Source organism: Dendrobates tinctorius, unplaced genomic scaffold (genome assembly GCF_039654945.1).
Source record: "Dendrobates tinctorius isolate UK_male_01 unplaced genomic scaffold, ASM3965494v1 ptg000004l, whole genome shotgun sequence".
NCBI classification, from domain to species: domain Eukaryota; kingdom Metazoa; phylum Chordata; class Amphibia; order Anura; family Dendrobatidae; genus Dendrobates; species Dendrobates tinctorius.
Window position 1 is genome coordinate 38,971,857 of NW_027361672.1, and position 23,114 is coordinate 38,994,970.

General features: G+C 44.3%; 1 protein-coding gene across 12 annotated transcripts in view; it reads right to left on the minus strand.

The window, feature by feature from the left end:
- Positions 1-23,114, minus strand: part of LOC141082965 (enoyl-CoA hydratase EchA19-like) — a 112,966-nt gene that overhangs the window by 81,703 nt on the left and 8,149 nt on the right. For 2 of the 12 annotated variants that reach the window (XM_073567071.1, XM_073567089.1), the window contains exon 2: positions 5,166-5,369. The exons of 4 other annotated variants lie outside the window; for them this stretch is intronic. In XM_073567071.1, coding sequence (XP_073423172.1) covers positions 5,166-5,295 — 130 coding nt within the window. In that variant the 5' untranslated portion in view covers positions 5,296-5,369. Of the gene's footprint in view, positions 1-4,216; positions 4,240-5,165; positions 5,370-10,910; positions 11,093-17,807; positions 17,986-23,114 lie in introns of those variants that run through there. 6 more of the 12 variants (XM_073567065.1, XM_073567059.1, XM_073567080.1 and 3 more) reach the window with 6 other exon arrangements.

The window sequence follows — 23,114 nt, forward strand, 5'->3', positions numbered from 1 at the left end:
CTGGAACACCTCATTTACATAACCATGGATTTATCTGGAGTAAGGCATTGGATTGCATATATCAAGGTATCAGTTTATTCAACTTCCTGACAGATTCCCTTTAAAAAAAATTAACATATTCAGCATAGCTGTCTATGAAAGTGCCATCTATGAACTTCTAAAATAAATAAACCTTTAAAGTACTCAACACCACCAGAAAATAATTAAAAAACCTGAATTAGCATGTTACAGTTTTCCCCAATTCCCCCCCAAAAAATGGAATAAAAAGAAATTAAAATGATGTATGCACCCCAAAGTGGTACACAAAAGCCACACTACAGTGTACTATGCAAAAAATTTGCCACACAGTTACACTGACAGAAAAATAAAATGGTCTTAAAAAAAACGGAAAGCAATTTTTTTTTCTTTTTTTTTTAACAAAGATTTGTGTTTTGTTTTTAACCACTTAAAAACAAGAAACGCAATTGTTTGATTTTGCCTTAACCCCTTAATGACCGGAGCTTTTTTCGTTTTTCGCTCCCCTTCTTTCCAGAGCCATAACTTTTTTATTTTTCCGTCTATATGGCCATGTGAGGCTTATTTTTTGCGGGACGAGCTGTACTTTTAAATGACACCATTGGTTTTACCATGTCGTGCACTCGAAAACGGGAAAAAAATTCCAAGTGCGGTGAAATTGCAAACAAAGTGCAATCCCACACTTGTATTTTGCTTGGCTTTTTTGCTAGGTTCACAAGATGCTAAATCTGACCTGCAATTATGATTCTCCAGGTCATTACGAGTTCATAGACACCAAACATGTCTATATCCTCTTATCTAAGTGGTGAAAAAAAATTCCAAAGTTTGCTAAAAAAAAACATTTGCGCAATTTTCCGAGACCCGTAGCGTCTCCATTTTTGTGATCTGGGGTCGGGTGAGGGCTTATTTTTTGTGTGCCGGGCTGACGTTTTTAATGATACCACCTTTGTGCAGATACGTTCCTTTGATCGCCCGTTATTGCATTTTAATGCAATGTCTTGGCAACCAAAAAAACGTATTTCTGGCGTTTTTAATTTTTTTCTCGCTATGCCGTTTAGCGATCGGGTTAATGCTTTTTTTTTTATTGATAGATCGGGCGATTCTGAACGTGGCGATACCTAATATGTGCATGTGGGATTTTTTTTTTACTGCTTTATTTTGATTGTGGCGAAAGGGGGGTGATTTGAACTTTTAGGCTTTTTAATAAAATTTTTATTTTTAAACATTTTTTTTTTTTACTCTTGGCATGCTTCAATAGCCTCCATAGGAGGTTAGAAGCATGCGCAACCCGATCGGCTCTGCTACATATCGGCGATGAGCAGATCGCTCATATGTAGCAGATTTACTGCTGTGCTTTCAGCGCCGACCACCGGGTGGCGCTGAAAGCCATATGCCTGGAACAACCATAGTGGTCTCATAGAGACCTCTGGTTGTCCAGGCAACATGACGCAGACCCCCGATCACATGACGGGGTCGGCGATGAGGTCATTTCTGGCCCGGCGGCCGGAAATGCTATTTAAATGCCTGCTGTCAGCTTTGACAGCGGGATTTAACTAGTTAATAGGCACGGGCGGACGGCGATTCCGCTCGCGCCTATTGCGGGCACATGTCAGCTGTTCCCGCCGGAGCCCTCATCAAAGCAGGGGATATGTCTAATGACGGACTGTGTCCGTCATTGGACATTAAGGGGTTAATAGTACTGTCCTGTAGAATCTTGTTGCAAGGTTATTTTTACTACAGAAGGAGCTCTGTAAAAACGTAAACCAAACAAAGGCAGAATTTTCTTTTTTACCATTTCTCACTTATCAGTACACTAGCTGAAGAGCCCCGCGCTGCCCGGCATAGTAACTGTGGTTAGTTATAACAAGTTATAATGATTATATCTACATATATAAAGCTAAGTGTAGAGCCCCGCCCACTCCGCATAGCAACATTCACTATAATATCCCACATCATACCATCAGCCAGAGCCACCAGACTACTACTCCTAATATCCCACATCATCCCGTCAGCCAGAGCCACCGGATTACTACCCCTAATATCCCACATCATCCCGTCAGCCAGAGCCACCAGACTACTACCCCTAATATCCCACATCATCCCATCAGCCAGAGCCACCAGACTACTACTCCTAATATCCCACATCATCCCATCAGCCAGAGCCACCAGACTACTACTCCTAATATCCCACATCATCCCATCAGCCAGAGCCACCAGACTACTACTCCTAATATCCCACATCATCCTGTCAGCCAGAGCCACCGGATTACTACCCCTAATATCCCACATCATCCCGTCAGCCAGAGCCACCAGACTACTACCCCTAATATCCCACATCATCCCATCAGCCAGAGCCACCAGACTACTACTCCTAATATCCCACATCATCCCATCAGCCAGAGCCACCAGACTACTACTCCTAATATCCCACATCATCCCATGAGCCAGAGCCACCAGACTACTACTCCTAATATCCCACATCATCCCGTCAGCCAGAGCCACCAGACTACTACCCATAATATCCCACATCATCCCGTCAGCCAGAGCCACCAGACTACTACCCCTAATATCCCACATCATCCCATCAGCCAGAGCCACCAGACTACTACTCCTAATATCCCACATCATCCCATCAGCCAGAGCCACCAGACTACTACTCCTAATATCCCACATCATCCCGTCAGCCAGAGCCACCAGACTACTACCCATAATATCCCACATCATCCCGTCAGCCAGAGCCACCAGACTACTACCCCTAATATCCCACATCATCCCATCAGCTTGGGGTCAGAAGCAGAGCGCTGAGTGGAACGGTCCTAACTTCCATACCAGGGATCCCTTTAAGAGAGGCCTGGCGTCAGAACCAAAGTGCTGAGTGGATTTGCCCTGACTTCCATACCAATGATCTCTTTAATAGAACCCTGGGGTGATAATCAGAGCACTGAGGGATTTGCCCTGACTTCCATACCAGAGATCCCTTTAAGAGGGGCCTGGGGTCAGTACCAAAGCACAGAGTGGATTTGCCCTAACTTCCATACCAATGATCCCTTTAAGAGACCCTGGGGTCAGAACCACAGAGCTGAGTTGAACGGTCCTAACTTCCATACCGGGGATCCCTTTAAGAGAGACCTGGGGTCAAAACCAAAGCGCTGGATGGATTTGCTCTGACTTCCATACCAATGATCCCTTTAAGAGGGAAGATGTGCCTATAGGATGGAGGATGTGTTATGTGTATATGCGCATGGGAGGGGGGATTCATTTCTGTCATGTGCTCGCTGCTCCTTTTTGGGGGGCAGACAATGGCTGGGAGCTTATGTTCCCAGGGATGCTAGATTTCTCCCACCATGTCAGTGTCTTATGAGGTGTTGTCAAGTGGGAAAACTTGCTCATAGCAACCAATCACAGCTCACCTTCTTTTAATTACTTTTTGCATGCTTCAATAGTCTCCATCAAAGACCAGAAGCTTCGATCGCCTCTGCTACTAACAGGCGATGATCAGATTGCATGTGTGTAGCAGAAATTCTCACTTGCTATGAGCACCGACTACGGGGTGGCGCTCATCGCAATCCGGCAATGACAACCATAGAGGTCTGTTTCAGACCTTTGGTGGTCATTACTATGAGCAGAAAATGACAGCGGCATTTAACTAGTTAACAGCTGCGAGTGGATGTGTTATGTGTATACTATTACGCCCGAAGTCGGAGAGGGGGGTTAAAAAAAAAGAAAACATCAAGCTCTCATACAGCTATGTTGACAGAAACTTTTGGAAGAATAGGAGGAAGAAATGAAAGCGGAAGAATGAAAATTGACCATGAAACAAAGGGCTTGATGGATCAAGGTGTGTAACCTTCTGGGTGAGGTGCTTTTCCATATAATTATTTTAGGATTGTTGATTTACAATTAACAGTTATATTCAACTGAAATTGTACAGAAATCTGTCACATAAATGAGATAAAGAAACCTTCACTTATACAAAGAAATCAATATTTCAGTATTTAGAAGCATTATTTTCAGCTCTTACAGAAGCTAGACGCACTATTCTGCAGGTAATCGTGAGGATAGTCCTTGGATTAATGGAAGCGCTGGATTACCTGCAGTTAAGCCCTGTAACCTCAGATATGCAGCACTCACAGAACTCATGCATTAGCTTCCCAATAACCATGCTGGCTCACATTCACAATTAAACATATATTCTACTTACTGTGCTCACAAATCAGTCCGCAGGGAGGTACAATGTGCAGAGGTCAGTCATTTTAATTGTTTGACCCAAAGTGCAAGGTTCACTCAAAGTGTCGCGTGAACCCCTGCACTGTAGTTCTACACCAACATCGAGACACTATTATAGAAATGAAGGAAATTATGCTGCACACCCCAACCCAAAGTCTGTGTCACATTTACACATTCATTTATACACCTCAATAATTAATTCATGTGCTTGAAAATTACTCTTAAAAAAAGCCAAAACAGAAAAGCTGAAGTTTCTTAAGAGAATCAGTCACTTATCTTCCCCCCTAATCTCAGAGCAGCATGATGTAGTAACAAAGAGCCTGATTCTAGTGATGTGTCACTTATTGCAGTTACAATTTAAAAACAAAAACAGTTTTATCAACAAGAGATTATCACTATAAGGCCGGGATCACACTACCGTGTGTGATGTGAGAAACTCGCACGAGTCTCTCGCATCAACACCCGATGCTGCCGCCGGCACTCGGACCGGAGCACTATATCTGCCCTGTCATTCTTAAAAATAAGCCATGCGATCTCCTTTTAATAGGTTTGTAAAAAATCCAACTGCTTTTTTTTCTAAAGTTAACTTCACATTGCCCATTTCCTGAATGCTTTTGGTGCATATGTCAAACTTCCCCGTAGGGTCCCAATATATGCCTAGAGGTCCATCTTGTTTCTTGATATTTAGAATAGCATAGCAGACTGACTTTTTACTGAAGATTTTTTTTTTAAATCAAAATGACTAGAGTTGGTACGACTCGATTCGTAGGACACGGTCCAGTAGCACGTAATAGATCTCGTGCAGTAGGTGAGTAGCTGTTATTTTTATATTACGTTGGGGAATGAAAGAATTGGCGGTCTTTCAAAGTTGATAAAACTTTTATCCTCGGTGGAAAGAAATCGAAAAGAAAAGAGAAACACACCTGTGTGATGTGACCTGTCAGAAGAACCGGACCACAACCTCTTCCTACAGGAAAGCACAGCTACTGCTGACTGGCTCCAAGGAGATGGACAGCTCCTAAGTCGAACTCTGATTGCAGATGTCAATAGCATCTCGGCCAGTAAATGTATACAGTTCAGAAAGTCCTCATCGTCCAGGTGTGATCCAAAGCACCAGGAATTTGTCACTAAATTAATAAATACAAGTTAAATCACTAAACTAATAGTGACGTTTAAGAAAAAAAAAAAAGATGGGCAGAGGCTGGTGTAGAAAATACATGTACCGTATACACTCATGTATAAGCTGAGTTTTTCAGTACTTTTGTACTGAAAACGCCCCCCTTGGCTTATACACAAGTCAATTGTCAAGAAAGCTGGTGGGGAAAGGTGAGCGGTGGCTGACAGAGGCAGAAGCCGGCGGCTGTGGCTAAAGACTGTGCTGCTGCCAAAGAGAAATTAACATTCATTTCTCTTATAGCGTGCACAGTGACATCTGCGGCCGCCGGCTTCCAGAAGACATCCTACTCACCCTCCTGCGTGCCCTGCATCTCGTTGGTCCCAGCAGCTCTTCCTGTGCCAAGCGATCACTTGGCCCGCTCATTAAGGTAATGAATATGCACGGCTCTCCACTCCCATAGGCGTGGAGGAAATATTTATTAACTTAATGAGCGAGGCCACATGATCGCTCAGCACAGGAAGAGCTGTCGGCACCAGGACCAATAAGATGCTGCAAGGGCAACTGGAAGGTGAGTAGGATTTTTTTTTAATAGGAACCATTCATACAAGGATAGGGAATAAGAAGCCATGCACACCAGGTCAGGATGGGGGAGCCATGCACACCAGGACAGGACGGGGGAGCCATGCACACCAGGACAGGACGGGGAGCCATGCACACCAGGACAGGATGGGGGAGCCATGCACACCAGGACAGGACGGGGGAGCCATGCACACCAGGACAGGACGGGGGAGCCATGCATACCAGCACAGGACGGGGGAGCCATGCATACCAGCACAGGACGGGGGAGCCATGCATACCAGCACAGGACGGGGGAGCCATGCATACCAGCACAGGACGGGGGAGCCATGCATACCAGCACAGGACGGGGGAGCCATGCATACCAGGACAGGACGGGGGAGCCATGCATATCAGGACAGGACGGGGGGAGCCATGCATACCAGGACAGGACAGGGGAGCCATGCATACCAGGATAGGGATGAGGAGACCATGGGCGGACATACCGCCGGTTCAGCCCTTGCAATGCACTGGGGCCCAGAGGTGGAACGGGGCCCTTGAGCGTACTGCCCATAGCGGCAGAGTATGCAGCCGCTATGGGGCCAGAGTCCAGATTGCGGGCGGCGGGAGTGTAAGGGGCCCCTCTCACTTCCTGCTGTAATCACCTGAACACTAGAGCTGGACCGGACTCAAGTTAGTCTGCAGTTAGCTATTAGTTAGCTATTAGATTTTCATAAGTTAAATTTGAAAAGAGGTACCCTGGACCACTAGTACTCAAAATGACCAGCTCAATGTCCTGAATAATGTTTGCCAAAAAAATGATCAACTCTATGTGTAGTTCAGAAGTTATTCACGTAAATCGCTTATGTCGCGCATAATCAAACATACTCAAACAGTGAGGTACCTATAAAATGTTTCACATGTGGAGTTAGCATATTTTGTATAATTCTTCAACTATACATAGAGTTGTGAATTTTTTGGGCAAAATTTGTTAGATTGAGAACGTTTGATTATGCGCGACATAAGAGATTTACGTGAATAACTTCTGAACTACACATAGAGTTGATCATTTTTTGGCAAACATTATTCAGGTCATTGAGCTGGTCATTTTGAGTACTAGTGGTCCAGGGTACCTCTTTTCAAATTTAACTTATCATGAGAATCTAATAGCTAACTGCAGACTAACTTGAGTCCGGTAGAGCTGGGGAGAGAGCAGGAGTTCAAAAAGGGTGTGTGTCATGCAAGGAGAGACGCTGGCCAATGAATGCGTATGTATATACTATATGTTTATATAAGTGTGTGTGTGTATGTACGGTATATGTGTATGTATGTGTATACTATGTGTATATAAGTGTGTGTATGTATGGTATAACTATGTACAGTGTATGTATCTATGGTATGTATATGTGTGTGTATGTACGATATATCTGTGTATATGTATGTATGGTATATGTATGTGTATGTATGTACTGTATATATGTGTTTGTGTATGTATGGTGTATGTATGTTATGTGTATGTGTGTATGCATATACGGTATATGTATGTGTATCTGTCGTATGTATGTATCTGTAGTATGTGTGTGTATGTACGATATACAGTATCTGTGTATGCATGTATGGTGTATGAATGTACTGTATATAAGTGTTTATCTGTATGTATGGTGTATGTGTGTATACATGTACAGTATATGGTGTGTGTATGTGTATGCATGTAAGGTATGTGTATCTGTGTGTGTATGTACGGTATATGTATGTACGATGTATGTGTGATCCAGCAGATCATGGATAACTTGCTGATTACTGGGGATTCAACTAATGGGCCCCCAGCTCTATTCATTATCTATAGAGCTGCTGAGCTCGGCTATTTCCATCAGTTCCATAGACAATGAATAGAGCAGAAACCAGATGATACAGGCACCACACATAAAATGTAATATATACATTGTTGGGCTCTGCCACGAGGAGGCGCTCTGCACACTTGCTGTTATGTGCCAACTAAAGTGTCAGCCATGTCTTCAATGTTCTAGTCACTGACATAGTGGACACTAGTTGTCACCTGACTGCAAGTCTGACTGCTCTGGAGCCAGCAGAACTGCATGATAACGGATATATATATATATATATATATATATATATATATATATATATATATATTACACACACACAGTATATATATCCATCTCAGTGAAAAAATAGAAATAAATATATTTTTTAGATGTGTGGGGCCCAAATATAACTTTTGCTATTGGGCCTTGTGATTGCTACGTACGCCCCTGCTTGCAGGGCAGTAATAATGAGGGCAATCTGCCTTGTTTCTCAGAGCCTGAGGCCTCAGGGGTCCCATTGCCAGATTGCTCTCATCTTAAGAAACATAGCGGGCAGGAAGGGGGGCCCAGACACATTTCTTGCACAGGGACCCCAAGCTGTCAGTGTCCGCCCCTGGAGGAGACAATTCATACCCGGCTTATACTCGAGTCAATAAGCCTACCCAGTTTTCCGTGGCAAAATTAGGTGCCTCGGCTTATACTTGGGTCGGCTTATACGGTAATCAGGAATTGACAAACTCTCAGGACATGTTCACATGTGGCAGATTTGTAGTATGCAAATTGTCTCTTCGGAATGTAAGAGGACTTGAACTCTAGTGCCAACTAATGGAAGTGGCAATCCTAAAAGGCAACAATGATCCTTTAAGCCTTGCTACACAACTTAGAATAAAATCCAAACCAGAATATAAATTTGCAGACACGTGTTTCGGGGTGTTACTCATCAGTGCAAAGCGAGCGATCTCATTACCCCTTAGGCGCCAGTCAGAGGTCTCTCATACAGCCAAATCAGACTTCATGCTTTACGCAGAGGAGGGGTAACACCCTGAAACAGGTGTCTGCAAATTGAGATTCTGGTTTGGCTTTTATCTGAAATCATTTAGTAAGGCTTATAAAGAGTTGATATTGACTTTTAGGATTGGTACTTCCAATAGGTGGCACAAGAGTTCAAGTCTTGCTCTCTGAAGAGGCAATTTGCATATTTAAATTCCCAGAGGAGCATTGCATGGCCTTATAAGCCTCCTTATCCTGGCATGTCACTCTCCATAAGGAGAAACGTTAGCTCTTGGACCCCAGTCTTGTTGTAGAAATGTTTTTGCAGTTTACTGAATTTACGTGATTGGAGTTAGCAGAGATCCATGCCCATGCTACAGAAACAGCCCATTTAACTAGATTGCAAAATCTGGTGCAAGACTAAGTTCACACTAGGCATTTTTGCAGCTTTTTTAATGCAAAATTTCAGCAGCGTTTTACAGTACCAGCAAAGTCTAGGAGACTTCAAGATGTCTCATGCACATCTTGTTATTTTTACCATCAGGATTTTGTACTTTGCGCGTTTTTTTGCACAATGGGGCATGTCACTTCTTTCAGCATTTTTTCAGCGTTTTTCACCTATTACACCAAAAATGCAGGTATCACGTTTTGCTGCGTTTTTTGTGTCAAAACATACTTTTATAGAATTGGACTTTTTTTCAACACTAAATTTTATCAGCATGCACAAGAGACATATCTAGAATGACAAAACATGCTTTTTTCTGCAGCTTCTTTCCTGCCAAGAGATCAGGTTTTTGCTGCTGCAAAAAAACGCTGAAAAACCACCTAGTGTGAATTTATCCTAAGTATAGTCTTTGCAGGGCCCAATTTACTATTTCAGAGGCCAGACAGCGCTAAAAAAAATACCCTTTTTTTTTTTACCCGATTTATCAAAGCCATTTTGAAAGAATTCTGGCATACATTGCATTGAAAAATTTCAAACATTTTGCCATAGCTTGTCTAATACATGACAAGCTGCGGTGTTCTCAATGTCAGAATTCTTACTCCAGGAACTCCAATACTCCAGTCTTGATGAATTGGGGCCTATATGCATAACAATATATATACAGCTTTGTCAAAAATTAAGAGACCACTGCACAGTTTTATAAAAATCAGCTTCTCCACATGTCTGACAGCCATTTCTTTCCAGTGTCAGTTGAATTCCAACTAGAGTACACCTCATTCTACTTAATGTGCTTCTGATTAGGTGATCACCTGAACCAAATCTTATTTAACAAAGGAAAGTATAAAAAACCCTGCTGGTGGCAAGTATGCCAAGACACATGAAAGCTGTGATTAAAAACATGGTTATTCCACAAAATATTGATTTCTGAACTCTTCCTGAGTTAAAACATTAGTATTGTTGTTTCTAAATGATTCTGAACTTGTTTTCTTAGCATTATTTGAGGTCTGCAAGCACTGCAGTTTTTTGTTATTTTGAACATTTCTCATCTTCTCAAAATAAATACAAAATTTAGTGCTTGGAAATTCGAAGACATGTCAGTAGTTTATAGAATAAAAGCGCAATTTACATTTTATTCAAAAATATACCTGTAAAGAAAAAAAAAAAATCAGTGGTCTCCTAATTTTTGCCTGAGCAGTATACCAATCAGCCATAACAATATAACCACTAAACAAACGGTTTTCAGGCATTATGTCAAAGGTATACACTCTCAACATAGGAGTACAATGACCTATATTATACGCTGCCCAGGATATATTTTTTGCTGTGGTCCTCTACATAGAAATACGCACATATACCCCACAGCAAAGGTCAAAAAGATACTCTTATGGTCTCTGGTGATGGGTATGTTTCCTGACACCTAAGGCCTGTTTCACACTTCAGTTATTTGACGTCAGTCAAAATCCGCCGCTTTTAGAAAAAAACGGATCCACCATTTTTTGAGAGAAAGAAAATATTTTTCAGCAAAATGGCGGATTTTGACTGATGGTAACATACGGATGTATGAAACAGGCCTCATTAGTTCACATGATCATTTAATGCATTGAAGATTTGCACAAAAATTGCTATTGTGAGTGCCTTAAAACAAAACAATTAGCGTTCCCACAGCATTTTGGTGACAGGAGGGAGACCTTCACACTGCTAAAGGGAATCTGTCAGCAGGTTTTTGCTATGGAACCTGAGAGAAGCCTGATGTAGGGGTAAAGAGCCTGATTCCAGCGAAGTGTCACTAAGGGCTCATTCCCACTTGCGATGAAATCCGACAAATGCAATCCGATTAATCAATCAGGGGGACGAAGGCAATGTTCCGAAGCTCTCATTGGGGAGGACGCCATCCAGGAGAGCGAGATCCCATTACCTCTGTAAGCATTAAAACGTCATTATGTTTATTCCACTTTTGATTTGATCTTCACATATTTATATGTGGTCTCTTCTCTACCCAGTGCTACTGCTGTTCCAATGTGCCTACATATTAGGCCGGGGTCAGACTTGCGAGAGCTATGCGAGAAACTCGCACATCAATACCCGGCACTGCCGCCGGCACTCGGGGCTGGAGTGTGTGGCTGCATGTATTTCCATGCAGCCCCACACTCCGGCGGCAGTGCCGGGTATTGATGCAAGTTTCTCGCATAGCTCTCGCAAGTCTGACACCGGCCTTAGTTTAAAAACTGTCCTTATCCACACTATGGATTCATGCTGATTTCTCTCTGGATATCCTTTCTACACTGGAGTTTCCATTATTCTGATACCATAGCACTAAAGCACTTTATGATTAATTATTGTTAACTCCTTGTATGCACCTTTTATTCTTGACTGATATTTATCCACCAGTTTTTGTTCATGAATTTTTTATTAATTGACTACTTTGTATCACATTGAGAATCGCACCTTTTGACCTGATTACTTTTCAGTATTTACTGTGTGTGGCCAATTCTCTTATCTGGGTGTGTGGCCTTGTTTTTAATTAATTGTTTTTGTACACATTGATTTTTTTGTTCCATTTATAATTCCGGTATATTATTACAACTAATAAACATTATATTGTAACCGTACTATTTCTTGGACTTTATGTTTGGCTTTCTTCTTTGTTTTTCCTTTGGAAGGAAGGTTGTATAGTTGCATCATGCAACCATGGTAGCCTGCCATCTAAATGTAGCAGACCTAGACCTGTAGTGGGACAAATGGATTATTATATTCTCAGTGGACAGATGAGGAATATTGTTTATTAATTTTCTTACAGGGAACAATGGCTTCACTTGAATGAGCGATGCCGTAAGTATGGTTTAATTAAGACTGATTAAAGGAGTCTGTGTCAATCTTTCAATTAAAGGACTTTATTCGGTGTGTGTGTTTTTATACAATATGACTATGGGGATAATAATGGGGGTGTCTTATAGACGCCTCTCCATTACCAATCTCTGGGCTTGATGTCACCTGACCTGACAATACAAAGGTGACATCAACTCCCCCCCCAACTTTCACTCTTGCTACCGCACCAGGGCAAGTGGGAAGAGTGAGTTAAAGAACTGGCATATCTTATAGATGTGCCTTTTCTGGGGCAGATGAGAGCTGATTTTTTAGCCTGGGGAGGCAATATACATGGCCCCTTCCTAGGCTATTAATATCAGCCCGCAGCTGTCTGCCTAGGCTTTGCTGGTTATTATTTATAGGTGGACCCTATGTCATCGTTTTTTTTAGTTCATCCATTTTAATACCCAGTAAAGGCTAAGTATTTATTGTATACTTATTTATTTATTTCTGCAGCATAAGTATCACTGCAGCAAAAGTATCAAGAAGATGCAGTTATTTCAACGGCAGCTAGTCATGGCAGGAGTTAGGACACCACACTATGTATCTGTCTCTAATGGGTTTGTCTGCTGAGTAAGCACTTCTTATTACTTGAATCCAGCTTTTCTATTAACCCTCTTACTCCTTCACCATATTTACATATGCCCTCACAGTGTTTGCTCCATTAATCCTCACTCTCCTTCGATATCCCCAAACCCCAGCACCCTCTAACCAAATAATCATCTCCTCTTCCCTCTTTCCTCCCCACCTGACCTCCTCTGTTGACCTGCTCCTCAACCTCATATGTCCTAATAAAACAAGCAGCCCACTCTCCTTCTCCCACCTGCTCTCTTTCTTTGCTTCTCCTCACTGCTGGTGACATATCTCCCAATCTTGGACTCCCACAGCTCATACCCCCCATTACTACCCCTTCCTACCGCTCCCTATCAAATAAGAACTGCCACAATCTTTCCAACGTAAAACCCGCGCCATTGACACCCACCCCCATGCTCCCTCTCTCTGGAGCACTCTAGAATGCCTGCTCCATCTGCAATAAGCTTCATGTGATTCATGACCTTTTTCACTCTCACAATCTTGCCTTCCTCGGCCTCACAGAAACATGGCTGACAGCCTCCGACACCGCCTCCCCTGCTGCGCTGTGTTACAGCGGTCTCCACTTCACCCACACTCCTCACCCTGGCAACAGACACGGTGGAGGAGTGGGTCTTCTCCTTTCCTCTAACTCCACCTTTAACCCAATCCCATCTCTTCCCTCCATAATCCTCCCCTCTTTTGAAGTCCACTCTGTCCGCATCTACTCTTCCTCCAACCTTCAAGTGGCCGTCATATACCAACTTCCAGGCCCGACCACTGCCTTCATTGACCAATTCTCTACTTGGCTTCTTCACTTTCTTTCCACTGACATCCCCACTATCATCATGGGTGACTTCAACATCCCCACTGATACCCTTCAGTCAAAAGCCTCCAAACTCCTCTCCCTTACTTCATCCTTTGGACTTACTCAGTGGTCCTCCTCAACCACCCACACAGACGGACAAACATTAGACCTGGTCTTCACCCGACTCTGCTCTCTATCTAACTTCACCACCTCCCCTCTCCCTCTATCCGACCATCATCTACTCACTTTCTCATCCCTGTCCTCCTCCCCTGTCACCCATGTCCAGCAACATGCACACCCCCACAGAAACTTGCATACATAGACACCCAAACGCTCTCTGACTCTATTCTACCACTGGCATCCATATCCACATTCCACGACAGACAGTGCCATTGCTTTCTATAATGCCACTCTCGCATCAGCTATTGACACGGTCGCCCCTCTCGTTCATGGCAGAGTGCGACGTACCAACAGACAACCCTGGCACAATAACACCACTAAAAAGCTCTGGCAATTGTCCAGGGTTGCAGAGCGGTGTTGGAAGAAGACAAATTCACAAGACGACTTCACTGCATTCAAACAAGCAACACTCGCTTTCAAATCTGCCCTCACCACTGCTAAACAGGCTTACTTCACAACCCTCGTATCTTCCCTATCCTACAACCTCAAACAGTTATTCAAAACTTTTAACTCCCTCCTCCACCCACCACTGCCCCCTCCAACCTTCCTCATCTCTGCTGAGTACTTTGCCACATATTTCAAAAATAAGATCGACCAAACAAGGCAAGTCTTCTTTGTTCAACTACCACAACCCATTTGTATACCAGACCAATGCCCAAACCCCATAACCTCCCTCTCCAACATCACTGAAGGGGAGCTTGTCTCCTCTCCAAATCGCACCTCACAACCTGTGCACTTGACCCCATTCCAACCCACCTCCTCCCCAACCTCACCACCACTATTATCCCATCACTAACCCACCTCTTCAACCTATCACTAATTTCAGGTACCTTCCCTTCTGCTTTCAAACATGCCACAATCCAGCCTATCCTTAAAAGCCAACCCTCGACCCACTCAACCGCTATGTCTAGCTATCGTCCAATATCGCTGCTCCCATTCGCTTCCAAACTCCTGGAGCTGCACACCCATGCTGAACTTTACTCCCACCTTTAATCTAACTTGCTCTTCGACAATCTACAATCTGGTTTCCGCCCCGATCACTCCAGAGACAGCCCTGACCAAAATTACTAACAACCTACTTACAGCCAAAGCGAACGGACAATACTCTATACTCCTGCTTCTAGACCTGTCCTCTGCCTCCTACTACAGATCCTCTCCTCCTTTGGCATCAAAGACCTCACCTTATCCTGGATCTCCTCATACCTTTCCAACCGCACATTCAGCGTCTCCCACTCCCACACTACCTCCTCATCCCACCCTCTCTCTGTTGGAGTCCCCCAAGGCTCTGTTCTAGGACCCCCTACTCTTCTCAATCTATACACTTGGCCTGGGGCAACTCATAAAGTCCCATGGATTACAGTACCACCTTTATGCTGATGACACTCAGATCTACCTCTCTGGCCCAGACGTCACCTCTCTGCTGTCCAGAATCCCGGAGTGTCTATCAGCCATATCCTCCTTCTCCTCCCGCTTCCTCAAACTCAATATGGACAAATCTGAACTCATCATCTTTCCCTCATCTCACAGATCATCCTTACCTGACCTATCACAATTAAAGACATGACGCTTTCCCCCGTACCAGAAGTCCGCTGCCTCGGAGTAACCCTTGACTCTGCCCTGTCCTTCAAACCGCACATCCAAGCTCTCACCACTTCCTGTCACCTCCAGCTCAAAAATATCTCCAGAATCCGTCCTTTCCTCAACCCTCAATCTAGTAAAATGCTTGTTAATGCCCTAATCATCTCCCACCTTGACTACTGCAACATCCTTTTCTGTGGCCTCCCTGCTAACACCCTCGCACCTCTCCAGTCCATTCTTAACTCTGCTGCCCGACTAATTCATCTCTCTCCTCACTACTCTTCCGCTTCTCCCCTCTGCAAATTTGTTCACTGGCTCCCATTCCCTCAGCCTATTGTGGTGTAGTGTCCGCTAGGTGGCGCTGTGTGGATGTCCCAGGAGAGAGAATGAGTGGCAGAATACTGAATGACCGTTATGTATCTCAAGGTGGGTGGCCTTGGGATGGAGACTTGTGTGTGTGTTGATCAGCAGTGATACTGCTGAGGTGCTGTTTCAATGTGTTTGGGAAGTCTCCAGGTAACTGGTGAGACGGGCAAAACCAGTTACCTACAAACCCACCCAGGGGGTGTGTTTAAGAACGCTATTATAAAGTGTGTATGAGTGGTTGAAGGACCTGTGATGAGGTCATAGCCATGTGACCCGGTGGACGTGGCTACGGACCATGTAAGGTGGCCAGGGTAGGTCACATGGAGTGAATGCAGGGAGCTGGTTGGTCCGTTTTGGAAGGTCCTGTCTGAGAGAGATGGGGCTGTCTTCCTGACAGCAAGTGAACGCTGTGTTAATGGCTGCACGTGCCTAATAGTTCCATAGGGAATGGATGTCTGCTGTATGGTGAAGCAGCCATGAGGTAAACCCAGAGAGGGGATATAACTGTGAGGCTAAGAGAGCCTGTGTGCTGGACATGGCACAACCTGTGTGACCACAGGGATAACTGAGTGAAGCTCTGTCATGGACGCTATGCTGTTAATATGAACTTTATGTTGCTGGTCATGGTTTATGATGCCTAAATAAACCGCATGGACTGTGATTGTTTTATGGAAAACCTGTGCCGGATGTGATTTATTGGCTGCCAAACGAGTATCCCGTACCCGAATGACAGCGCTACCTTACAGTATCCAGTTCAAATTACTAATACTGACCTACAAAGCCATCTATAAACTGTCTCCCACATATGTCTCTGAACTAATCTCCCGTTATCTTCCCTCACGTAATCTCCGATCCTCCCAAGACCTCCTCTCCTCCACACTTATTCGCTCCTCACCCAACCGCCTCCAAGACTTCTCCCGAATATCCCCCATCCTCCGGAATTCTTTGCCCCAACACATCCGACCATTAACCACAGCGTGAAGTCGGCCATGTGGTCGGCAAAACGAGCGCCAAAGTCGGATTTCCCAGAATGCTTGCACGTGACTTTTCTCAGCCACTGAGCACGGACGTACGCTGTGGGCAACGAGATGACGTTTGCAGCGTCCGGGGAGAGAGAGAGAGAAAAGAAACAGAGAAAAGAAAGAAAGTTTTCACGCACTTTAAAAAAGCGGTCCGGCATGTAGGTGTGTTTCCTGGCCTCCACGCCCTACCGACTTTGCTTCCCCATTGTCTTGCTTTGGGTTTTGTGTTTCAGTCGGCCTCCGACTTTTCCCTATAGTCGGCCGATCTCGTTCGACTCGACTTTTGAGAAAGTCGGGTTTCATGAAACCCGACTCGACCCTAAAAAAGGCAAAGTCGCTCATCTCTAGTGACGACTCTACCAGAAAGAACGTCAGCTGTAAGTCACTATCTGTAAAGCTATGTGCACATGTATGCAGAAAATTTCTGCATGAAACCCTGACTCCTTCCCAGAAAACGCGGGTTTTTTTCTGCAAGTTTTCCGCGCGTTTTCTGCATGGTTTTTGCGCAAAAAAACGAGCGTTTTTAATGCGTTTTTTTCCGGAGCAGTCACAGAAAGTGCAGAATTCATTAAAATGAATGGGAAGCTTCGTTTACGCGTTTTATTTGGTAAAAATGAGAAAAAAACGCAACGTGTGAACACAGCCTAACTGTGCTGTAATCTCCAGTATGTGCTGCAGGACTGGAATCTACAAGCACTGTATGGTCACCATGTGGCGGTAATATGGCTCTTTTTAATATAGCGCTTTTTTATGTTTTATTAACAGCTTATTGTATATCAGTCACCATGTAGTAGGTGTTTGGTGGTATTGATCTTTGGATGTAGCAGTAATGGTCATCATGTTATGTACTCACTGTAGTGAGCATTGTGGAGTTTATTTTAGTCATCTGGATCGCTGTAGAGTGTATTTTTGGTTAGTAACAGAAGTATACTGGCATTATATAGGTATAGATCCTTCTGTAAATGAGGCCATATGGGGAGATGGGCACTTTTTGGCTTGGGCCTGTGGTCTTTCCGCGCTCCTGGTAACACCTCTGCAGCAGAAAAATAAAAATTAAAAAAAATGCTTTCCCTGGAAATCCTGATAATCCCAATAACTACAGGTTGTCCCAGCTTCCAAGCAATAACGTCTAAATTCCACAACTGAGAACACAGCACTGTGCCCATTACAGGGCATTCTATGGGTCTCCATGTACTCTGTAGCTATTATAGACTCATGGCTATCCTTTGGGGTCTGCACTTACTCTGCTAGTACTGTGCACTGGGAGCACAGAGTGAAGCTGTACAGCTTGGGAGGTGAATGCAGGGGCGCTCCATGCCCGGCCTCTCTTACCTCTGTGACTGTGTGAGTGCCAGGGCTAAACATGGAGACAGGAAGACCAAGAGCTGAGTAGTGGGCATGCGCGCTGGACAGCTCCTTTGTTGGATGAGGGCAGTCATGTGACTGCGTTTCCTGACGTAAAGCAGAGGACGCTCGAGCAGAGCTGAGCATGCGCGGGTGCAATGCGCGTCGTCTTCTTCGCTGTGTGAGACTCTGTGACAGGCTGCGGACGCATTCATTCTACCTTGTGCTCCTATATCTATAGCTGTTTACACTACGCCACAGTACAGCCTGCTAGTGCCGGAGTCGGTGCTGCTTTACCTGTAGGGGTCTATAGAGCTGCAGAAGAGATGCTGTGTACTAATGGGAAAATAAGTAGTTAGCAATAGCCAGCCCACTGGTGAGCACAGTGAACAAACCTGATTCTGACATATCCTGGGCGCATGGAGAATTTCATAGAGGACACCAAGTGCAGGGCAGCGCACACTGAGGCTGGCCTCACATGTGCGGTAGTCTGAGTATGGGGCGCCATGTCCTGCCAAGCTATTCAGGCTGCAGATCAGCCCCTATTCACTGATCTGCAGTCCCTGTTGGTAGTGCCCCACTGATCTGCAGTCCCTGGCAGTAGTGCCCCACTGATCTGCAGTCCCTGGCGGTAGTGTCCAGATCTGCAGTCTCTGGCGGTAGTGTCCCACTGATTGATTTGCAATCCCTGGCGGTAGTGCCCCACTGTTGCAGTCCCTGGCGGTAGTGCCCCACTGATCTGCTGTTCTGCTGTCCCTGGCGGTAGTGCCCCACTAATCTGCAGTCCCTGGTGATAGTGCCTCCCTGATCTGCTGGCCTTGGCGGTAGTACCCCACTGATCTGCAGTCTCTGGCAGTAGTGCCCCCCCTGATCTGCAGTCCCTGTTGGTAGTGCCTCGCTGATCTGCAGTCTCTGGAAGTAGTGCCTCACTGATCTGCAGTCCCTGGCGGTAGTTCCCCACTGATCTGCAGTCCCTGTTAGTAGTGCCCTACTGATCTGCTGTCCTTGGCGGTAGTACCCCACTGATCTGTAGTCTCTGGCGGTAGTGCCCCACTGATCTGCAGTCCCTGTTGGTAGTGCCCCACTGATCTGCAGTCCCTGGCGGTAGTGCCTCACTAATCTGCAGTCCCTGGCGGTAGTGCCCCACTTAAATGCAGTCCCTGGCGGTAGTGCCCCACTTAAATGCAGTCCCTGGCAGTAGTGTCCTTCTGATCTGCAGTCCCTGGCGGTAGTGCCCCACTGATCTGCAGTCCTTGACTGTAGTGCCCCACTGATCTGCAGTCTCTGGCGGTAGCACCCCACTTGATCTGCAGTCCCTGGCAGTAGTGCCCCACTGATCTGCAGTCCCTAGCGGTAGTGCCCCACTTGAATGCAGTCCCTGGCGGTAGTGTCCTTCTGATCTGCAGTCCTTTGCAGTAGTGCCCCACTGATCTCCAGTCCATTGCGGTAGTGCCGCTGCTCTGTACACTGTATTCCTTGCCAATGCCTGATCTGGTGACCTTAGCCACCAAAAACGACGAGAAACGAGGACCAAGTTCGCCTTATACTTAGGTGACCAACCAGAGGAGAGTTATGATGTACCTCTAAAATTTTAAGACACAAATGTACAGGTAAAAACAATTTCCCTAAAAGGACCAGCAGGGGAGTACCCCTAACCCTTAAAAGCCTCACCCTCATGTTCAGACCACACTGCGTAGATGACCCCTTCTTGTAAAATATGGACAGTATCATCAGTATTCCCACCTCCAGAAAATCTCAGACACAAAGCATCCTCTTTGACCGTCTTAATCCCAGGACGGTAAGTGACCACAAAATAAAGCCTGGTAAAAAAACAAAGACCATCTAGCTTGCCTGGGATTAAGACTTTTTGCAGATTCAAGGTACATCACGTTTTTGTTATCAGTGATGAATGTGACTGGGTCAACTGCCCCCTCCAAAAAATGACACCACTCCTCAAATACCAACTTAATGGCCAAAAGTTTCCTATTGCCTACTTTAGTTTCTTTCAGTCGACGACAATGTTTTAGAGAAGGCACATGGATACCACTTACCAGGTGTTGACCCTTGAGACAATATAGCCCCGACCCCCACCTCAGAAGCATCAATAAATGGTTGAGAAGCATCGGGTTGGATGAGTACTGCCACAGTGGAAAAACATTTCTTCAAAGAAGAAAATGCCTGCAAAGCGCAGTCGGACCACCTGAAAAAGTCTGTACCTTTCCTAGTCATATCAGTGAGAGGTTTGACAATAGACAAGAAGTTTTGGATACATTTCCGATAATAGTTTGCAAACCCCAAAAAGCATTGTATTGCTTTCAGATTTTCTTGGAGGTTCCATTTCAGGGGTGCTCAGACCTTAACAGTATCAATGTGGAAACCTGCGGCTAACACTAGGAAACCTAAGAACTGAACCTCTTGTACTGCAAATACACACTTCTACAACTTGCATACAGTTTATTAGCCTGTAGAACCTGTAACACCTAGCTGACATGTACCTGATGAGACTTGAAATCAGGTGAGTAGATCAAAATATTGTGAAGATACACTACTGCAAATCTACCCATGAGATTACGCAAGAGGTCATTATCGAAATGTGGAACATGGCAGGAGCATTAGTCAAACCAAAAGGCATGACAAGATTTTCATAATGCCCTTCTGGGGTGTTAAACACTGTCTTCCACTCATTCACCTTCTTAATGCTAATCAGATTATATGCTCCCCTGAGATCCAACTTGGAGAACCATTTTGCCCCAATAATCAGATTGAACAAATCAGGAATTTGTTGGAGGGGATGTGGGTGCCGGATAGTAATCCGATTCTGCTCATGAAAGTTTAAACAGAGACACAGGCTCCATCTTTCTTAACAAAGAAGAACCCCACCACTACAGGTGAAGATGAGGGTCTAATTTGTCCCTTGGCAAGACTCTCAGATGTAGATTTCATGGCCTGTCTCTCAGGACCTGACAGATAATATAATCTGGTCTTGGGCAACTTTGCACCTGAAGAAAGTTCACAGGACAATCAAACACACGATGTGGAGGCAGTTTTTGACATCCCTTTTCAGAGAACACCTCAAAGTCAAACGGAAAAGATGGAATTCATTTTTTAGAGTCATTAGAGATAATAGTACCTAGGCAATTATTTTTGCAAAAATCACTCCACTTAATCATCACTCTGGCCAGCCAGTCTATGACTAGATTATGCTTTGCCAACCAGGGAAGACCCAACACACTAGGAGTAGGGAGGCCTTCCAGAAGATAACAAGAAAGGAGCTCCCTGTGAAGAGCCCCTACACTAAGGTTCACCTTATGCGCTATTTGCGGAAAACTTTCTTGACAAAGAGGTGCAGAATCTATCGCAAAAAAGGGAATGGACTACACCAGCTTACTTCAGGAGAGACCATGGATCTGAGCGAATCGAGCATCCACAATATTGGCTCCTGCTCCACTATCCAGTAGGACAGACATTGTCTCAGTTTCCATACCTATAACCACTAGATAGGATAAACTGAGGCACACCTGTCTTGTGCTCTATACTGATCACTAAATGATTTTAGTGTAAATCCCACAAAAATGCAATTCAGACTAAACCCCCCAATGGAAAAATCACCCACCATAATGAGGCAGATGGAGACACTTTGGAGTCCATTTGGCGTCTGTTCCTGTGGTATCCATCTTTCTAGTTGTTCACAGAACGGTGGTCGTCCACACTTGTGTGCTAAAAAGACGCCTAAAATGATAGGACACTGCCTGGTCCAAAGTGACTCCATCTGCCTCGTCCAAAGTGACTCCATCTGCCTCATAAGTGAGTGGTTTTGTCTGGGGTTTTGCCTGAATCACAGTTTTGGGGATTTTACAAGGAAACACTGATGTAAGCCCTTAGCAGAGAGTGCAAGACAAATGTGTGCCGAACACTGTTCTGATTTTTGGCAGTCAGAATGAACAAAACAGACAGCCTAATAAGAACATTTCTTATTTTTACTCTTACGTGGTTCACCATGCAGTATAAGTGGTTACTTTATTCTTCAGGTCTATGCAATTACAGCGATACCAGATTTATATACGGTAGTTTTTCATGTTTTGCTGTCACACTGTAAAAAAAATTTTTTATAAAAAAAAAATAGTTTTTTCATCAGCATATTTTGAGAGCTGTGTCTTTTTAATTTGTTGGTGCACAGAGCAGTATGAGGGCTTATTTTTTGCGAGATGAGTTGGCTATTTCTTTGATACCATTTTAGGGTACGTAGCATTTTTGGATTGCTTTTCATTCAGATTTTTTGATGCAAAATAAACAAAAACCAGCAATTCAGTTATTGTTTTTATCTTTTTCTTTGCGGTAAACATGATAAAATCAATTTATTCTTCTGGTCAGTATGATTACAACAAAACCAAATGTATATCTTTTTTATGCTTTGCTGCTTTTAAAAACTAAAAACAATGTTTTACAAATATTAATTTGTTTTTGCATCATCATATGCATCATGCCTTGATACCAATTATGTGTACTCTTATTCTTGCTTTATCACAAAGACTACATTTTTAGTGGTGAAACAGATTTTTGTGATTTTTGTGCTCTTTTTATACATTTTATGTAACTTTTTTCAACTTAGTCACTTGGCCCTCCCAGGCTAAAAACATCACCTCTCAGTCACTCCAGAAAAGATGCATCTATAAGATGTGCCAATTCTGACACTTAGCTTTGCTCTTCCAACTTGCCCTGATGCAATGGCAAGTGGGGTGATAGTTGGGCGGGTTGGCACAAACACTGAATAAAGTCCTTTAATTGAAAGAATGATGCAGACTCCTTTAATCAATCTTAATTAAACCATACTTATGACATCTCTCATTCAAGTGAAGCCATTGTCCCCTGTAAGAGAATTAAAATAATAAACAATATTCATCACCTGTTCGCTGAGAAGATAATAATCCATTTGTCCCACTACGGGTCTAGCTCTGGTACATCTAGATGGCAGGCCGCATGGTTGCATGATGCGACTATAGAGGCTGCCATCCAGCAGAGACACTGAGCAGTGTCTGCTACCATTGCTCAGTGTCTACTATGACTGTGGGCATAAGAAAGTTCTCACGATCACAGAGCCATCTGTTGTGAATTCGCTTTCTGGCCTCCCTCTGGTTATTTCTGAAGGTAGTGGAGCAGGTCAGATTGACAGAGGGGTTGCGAGTTCTCTTTCTGGGCTCCCTCTGGT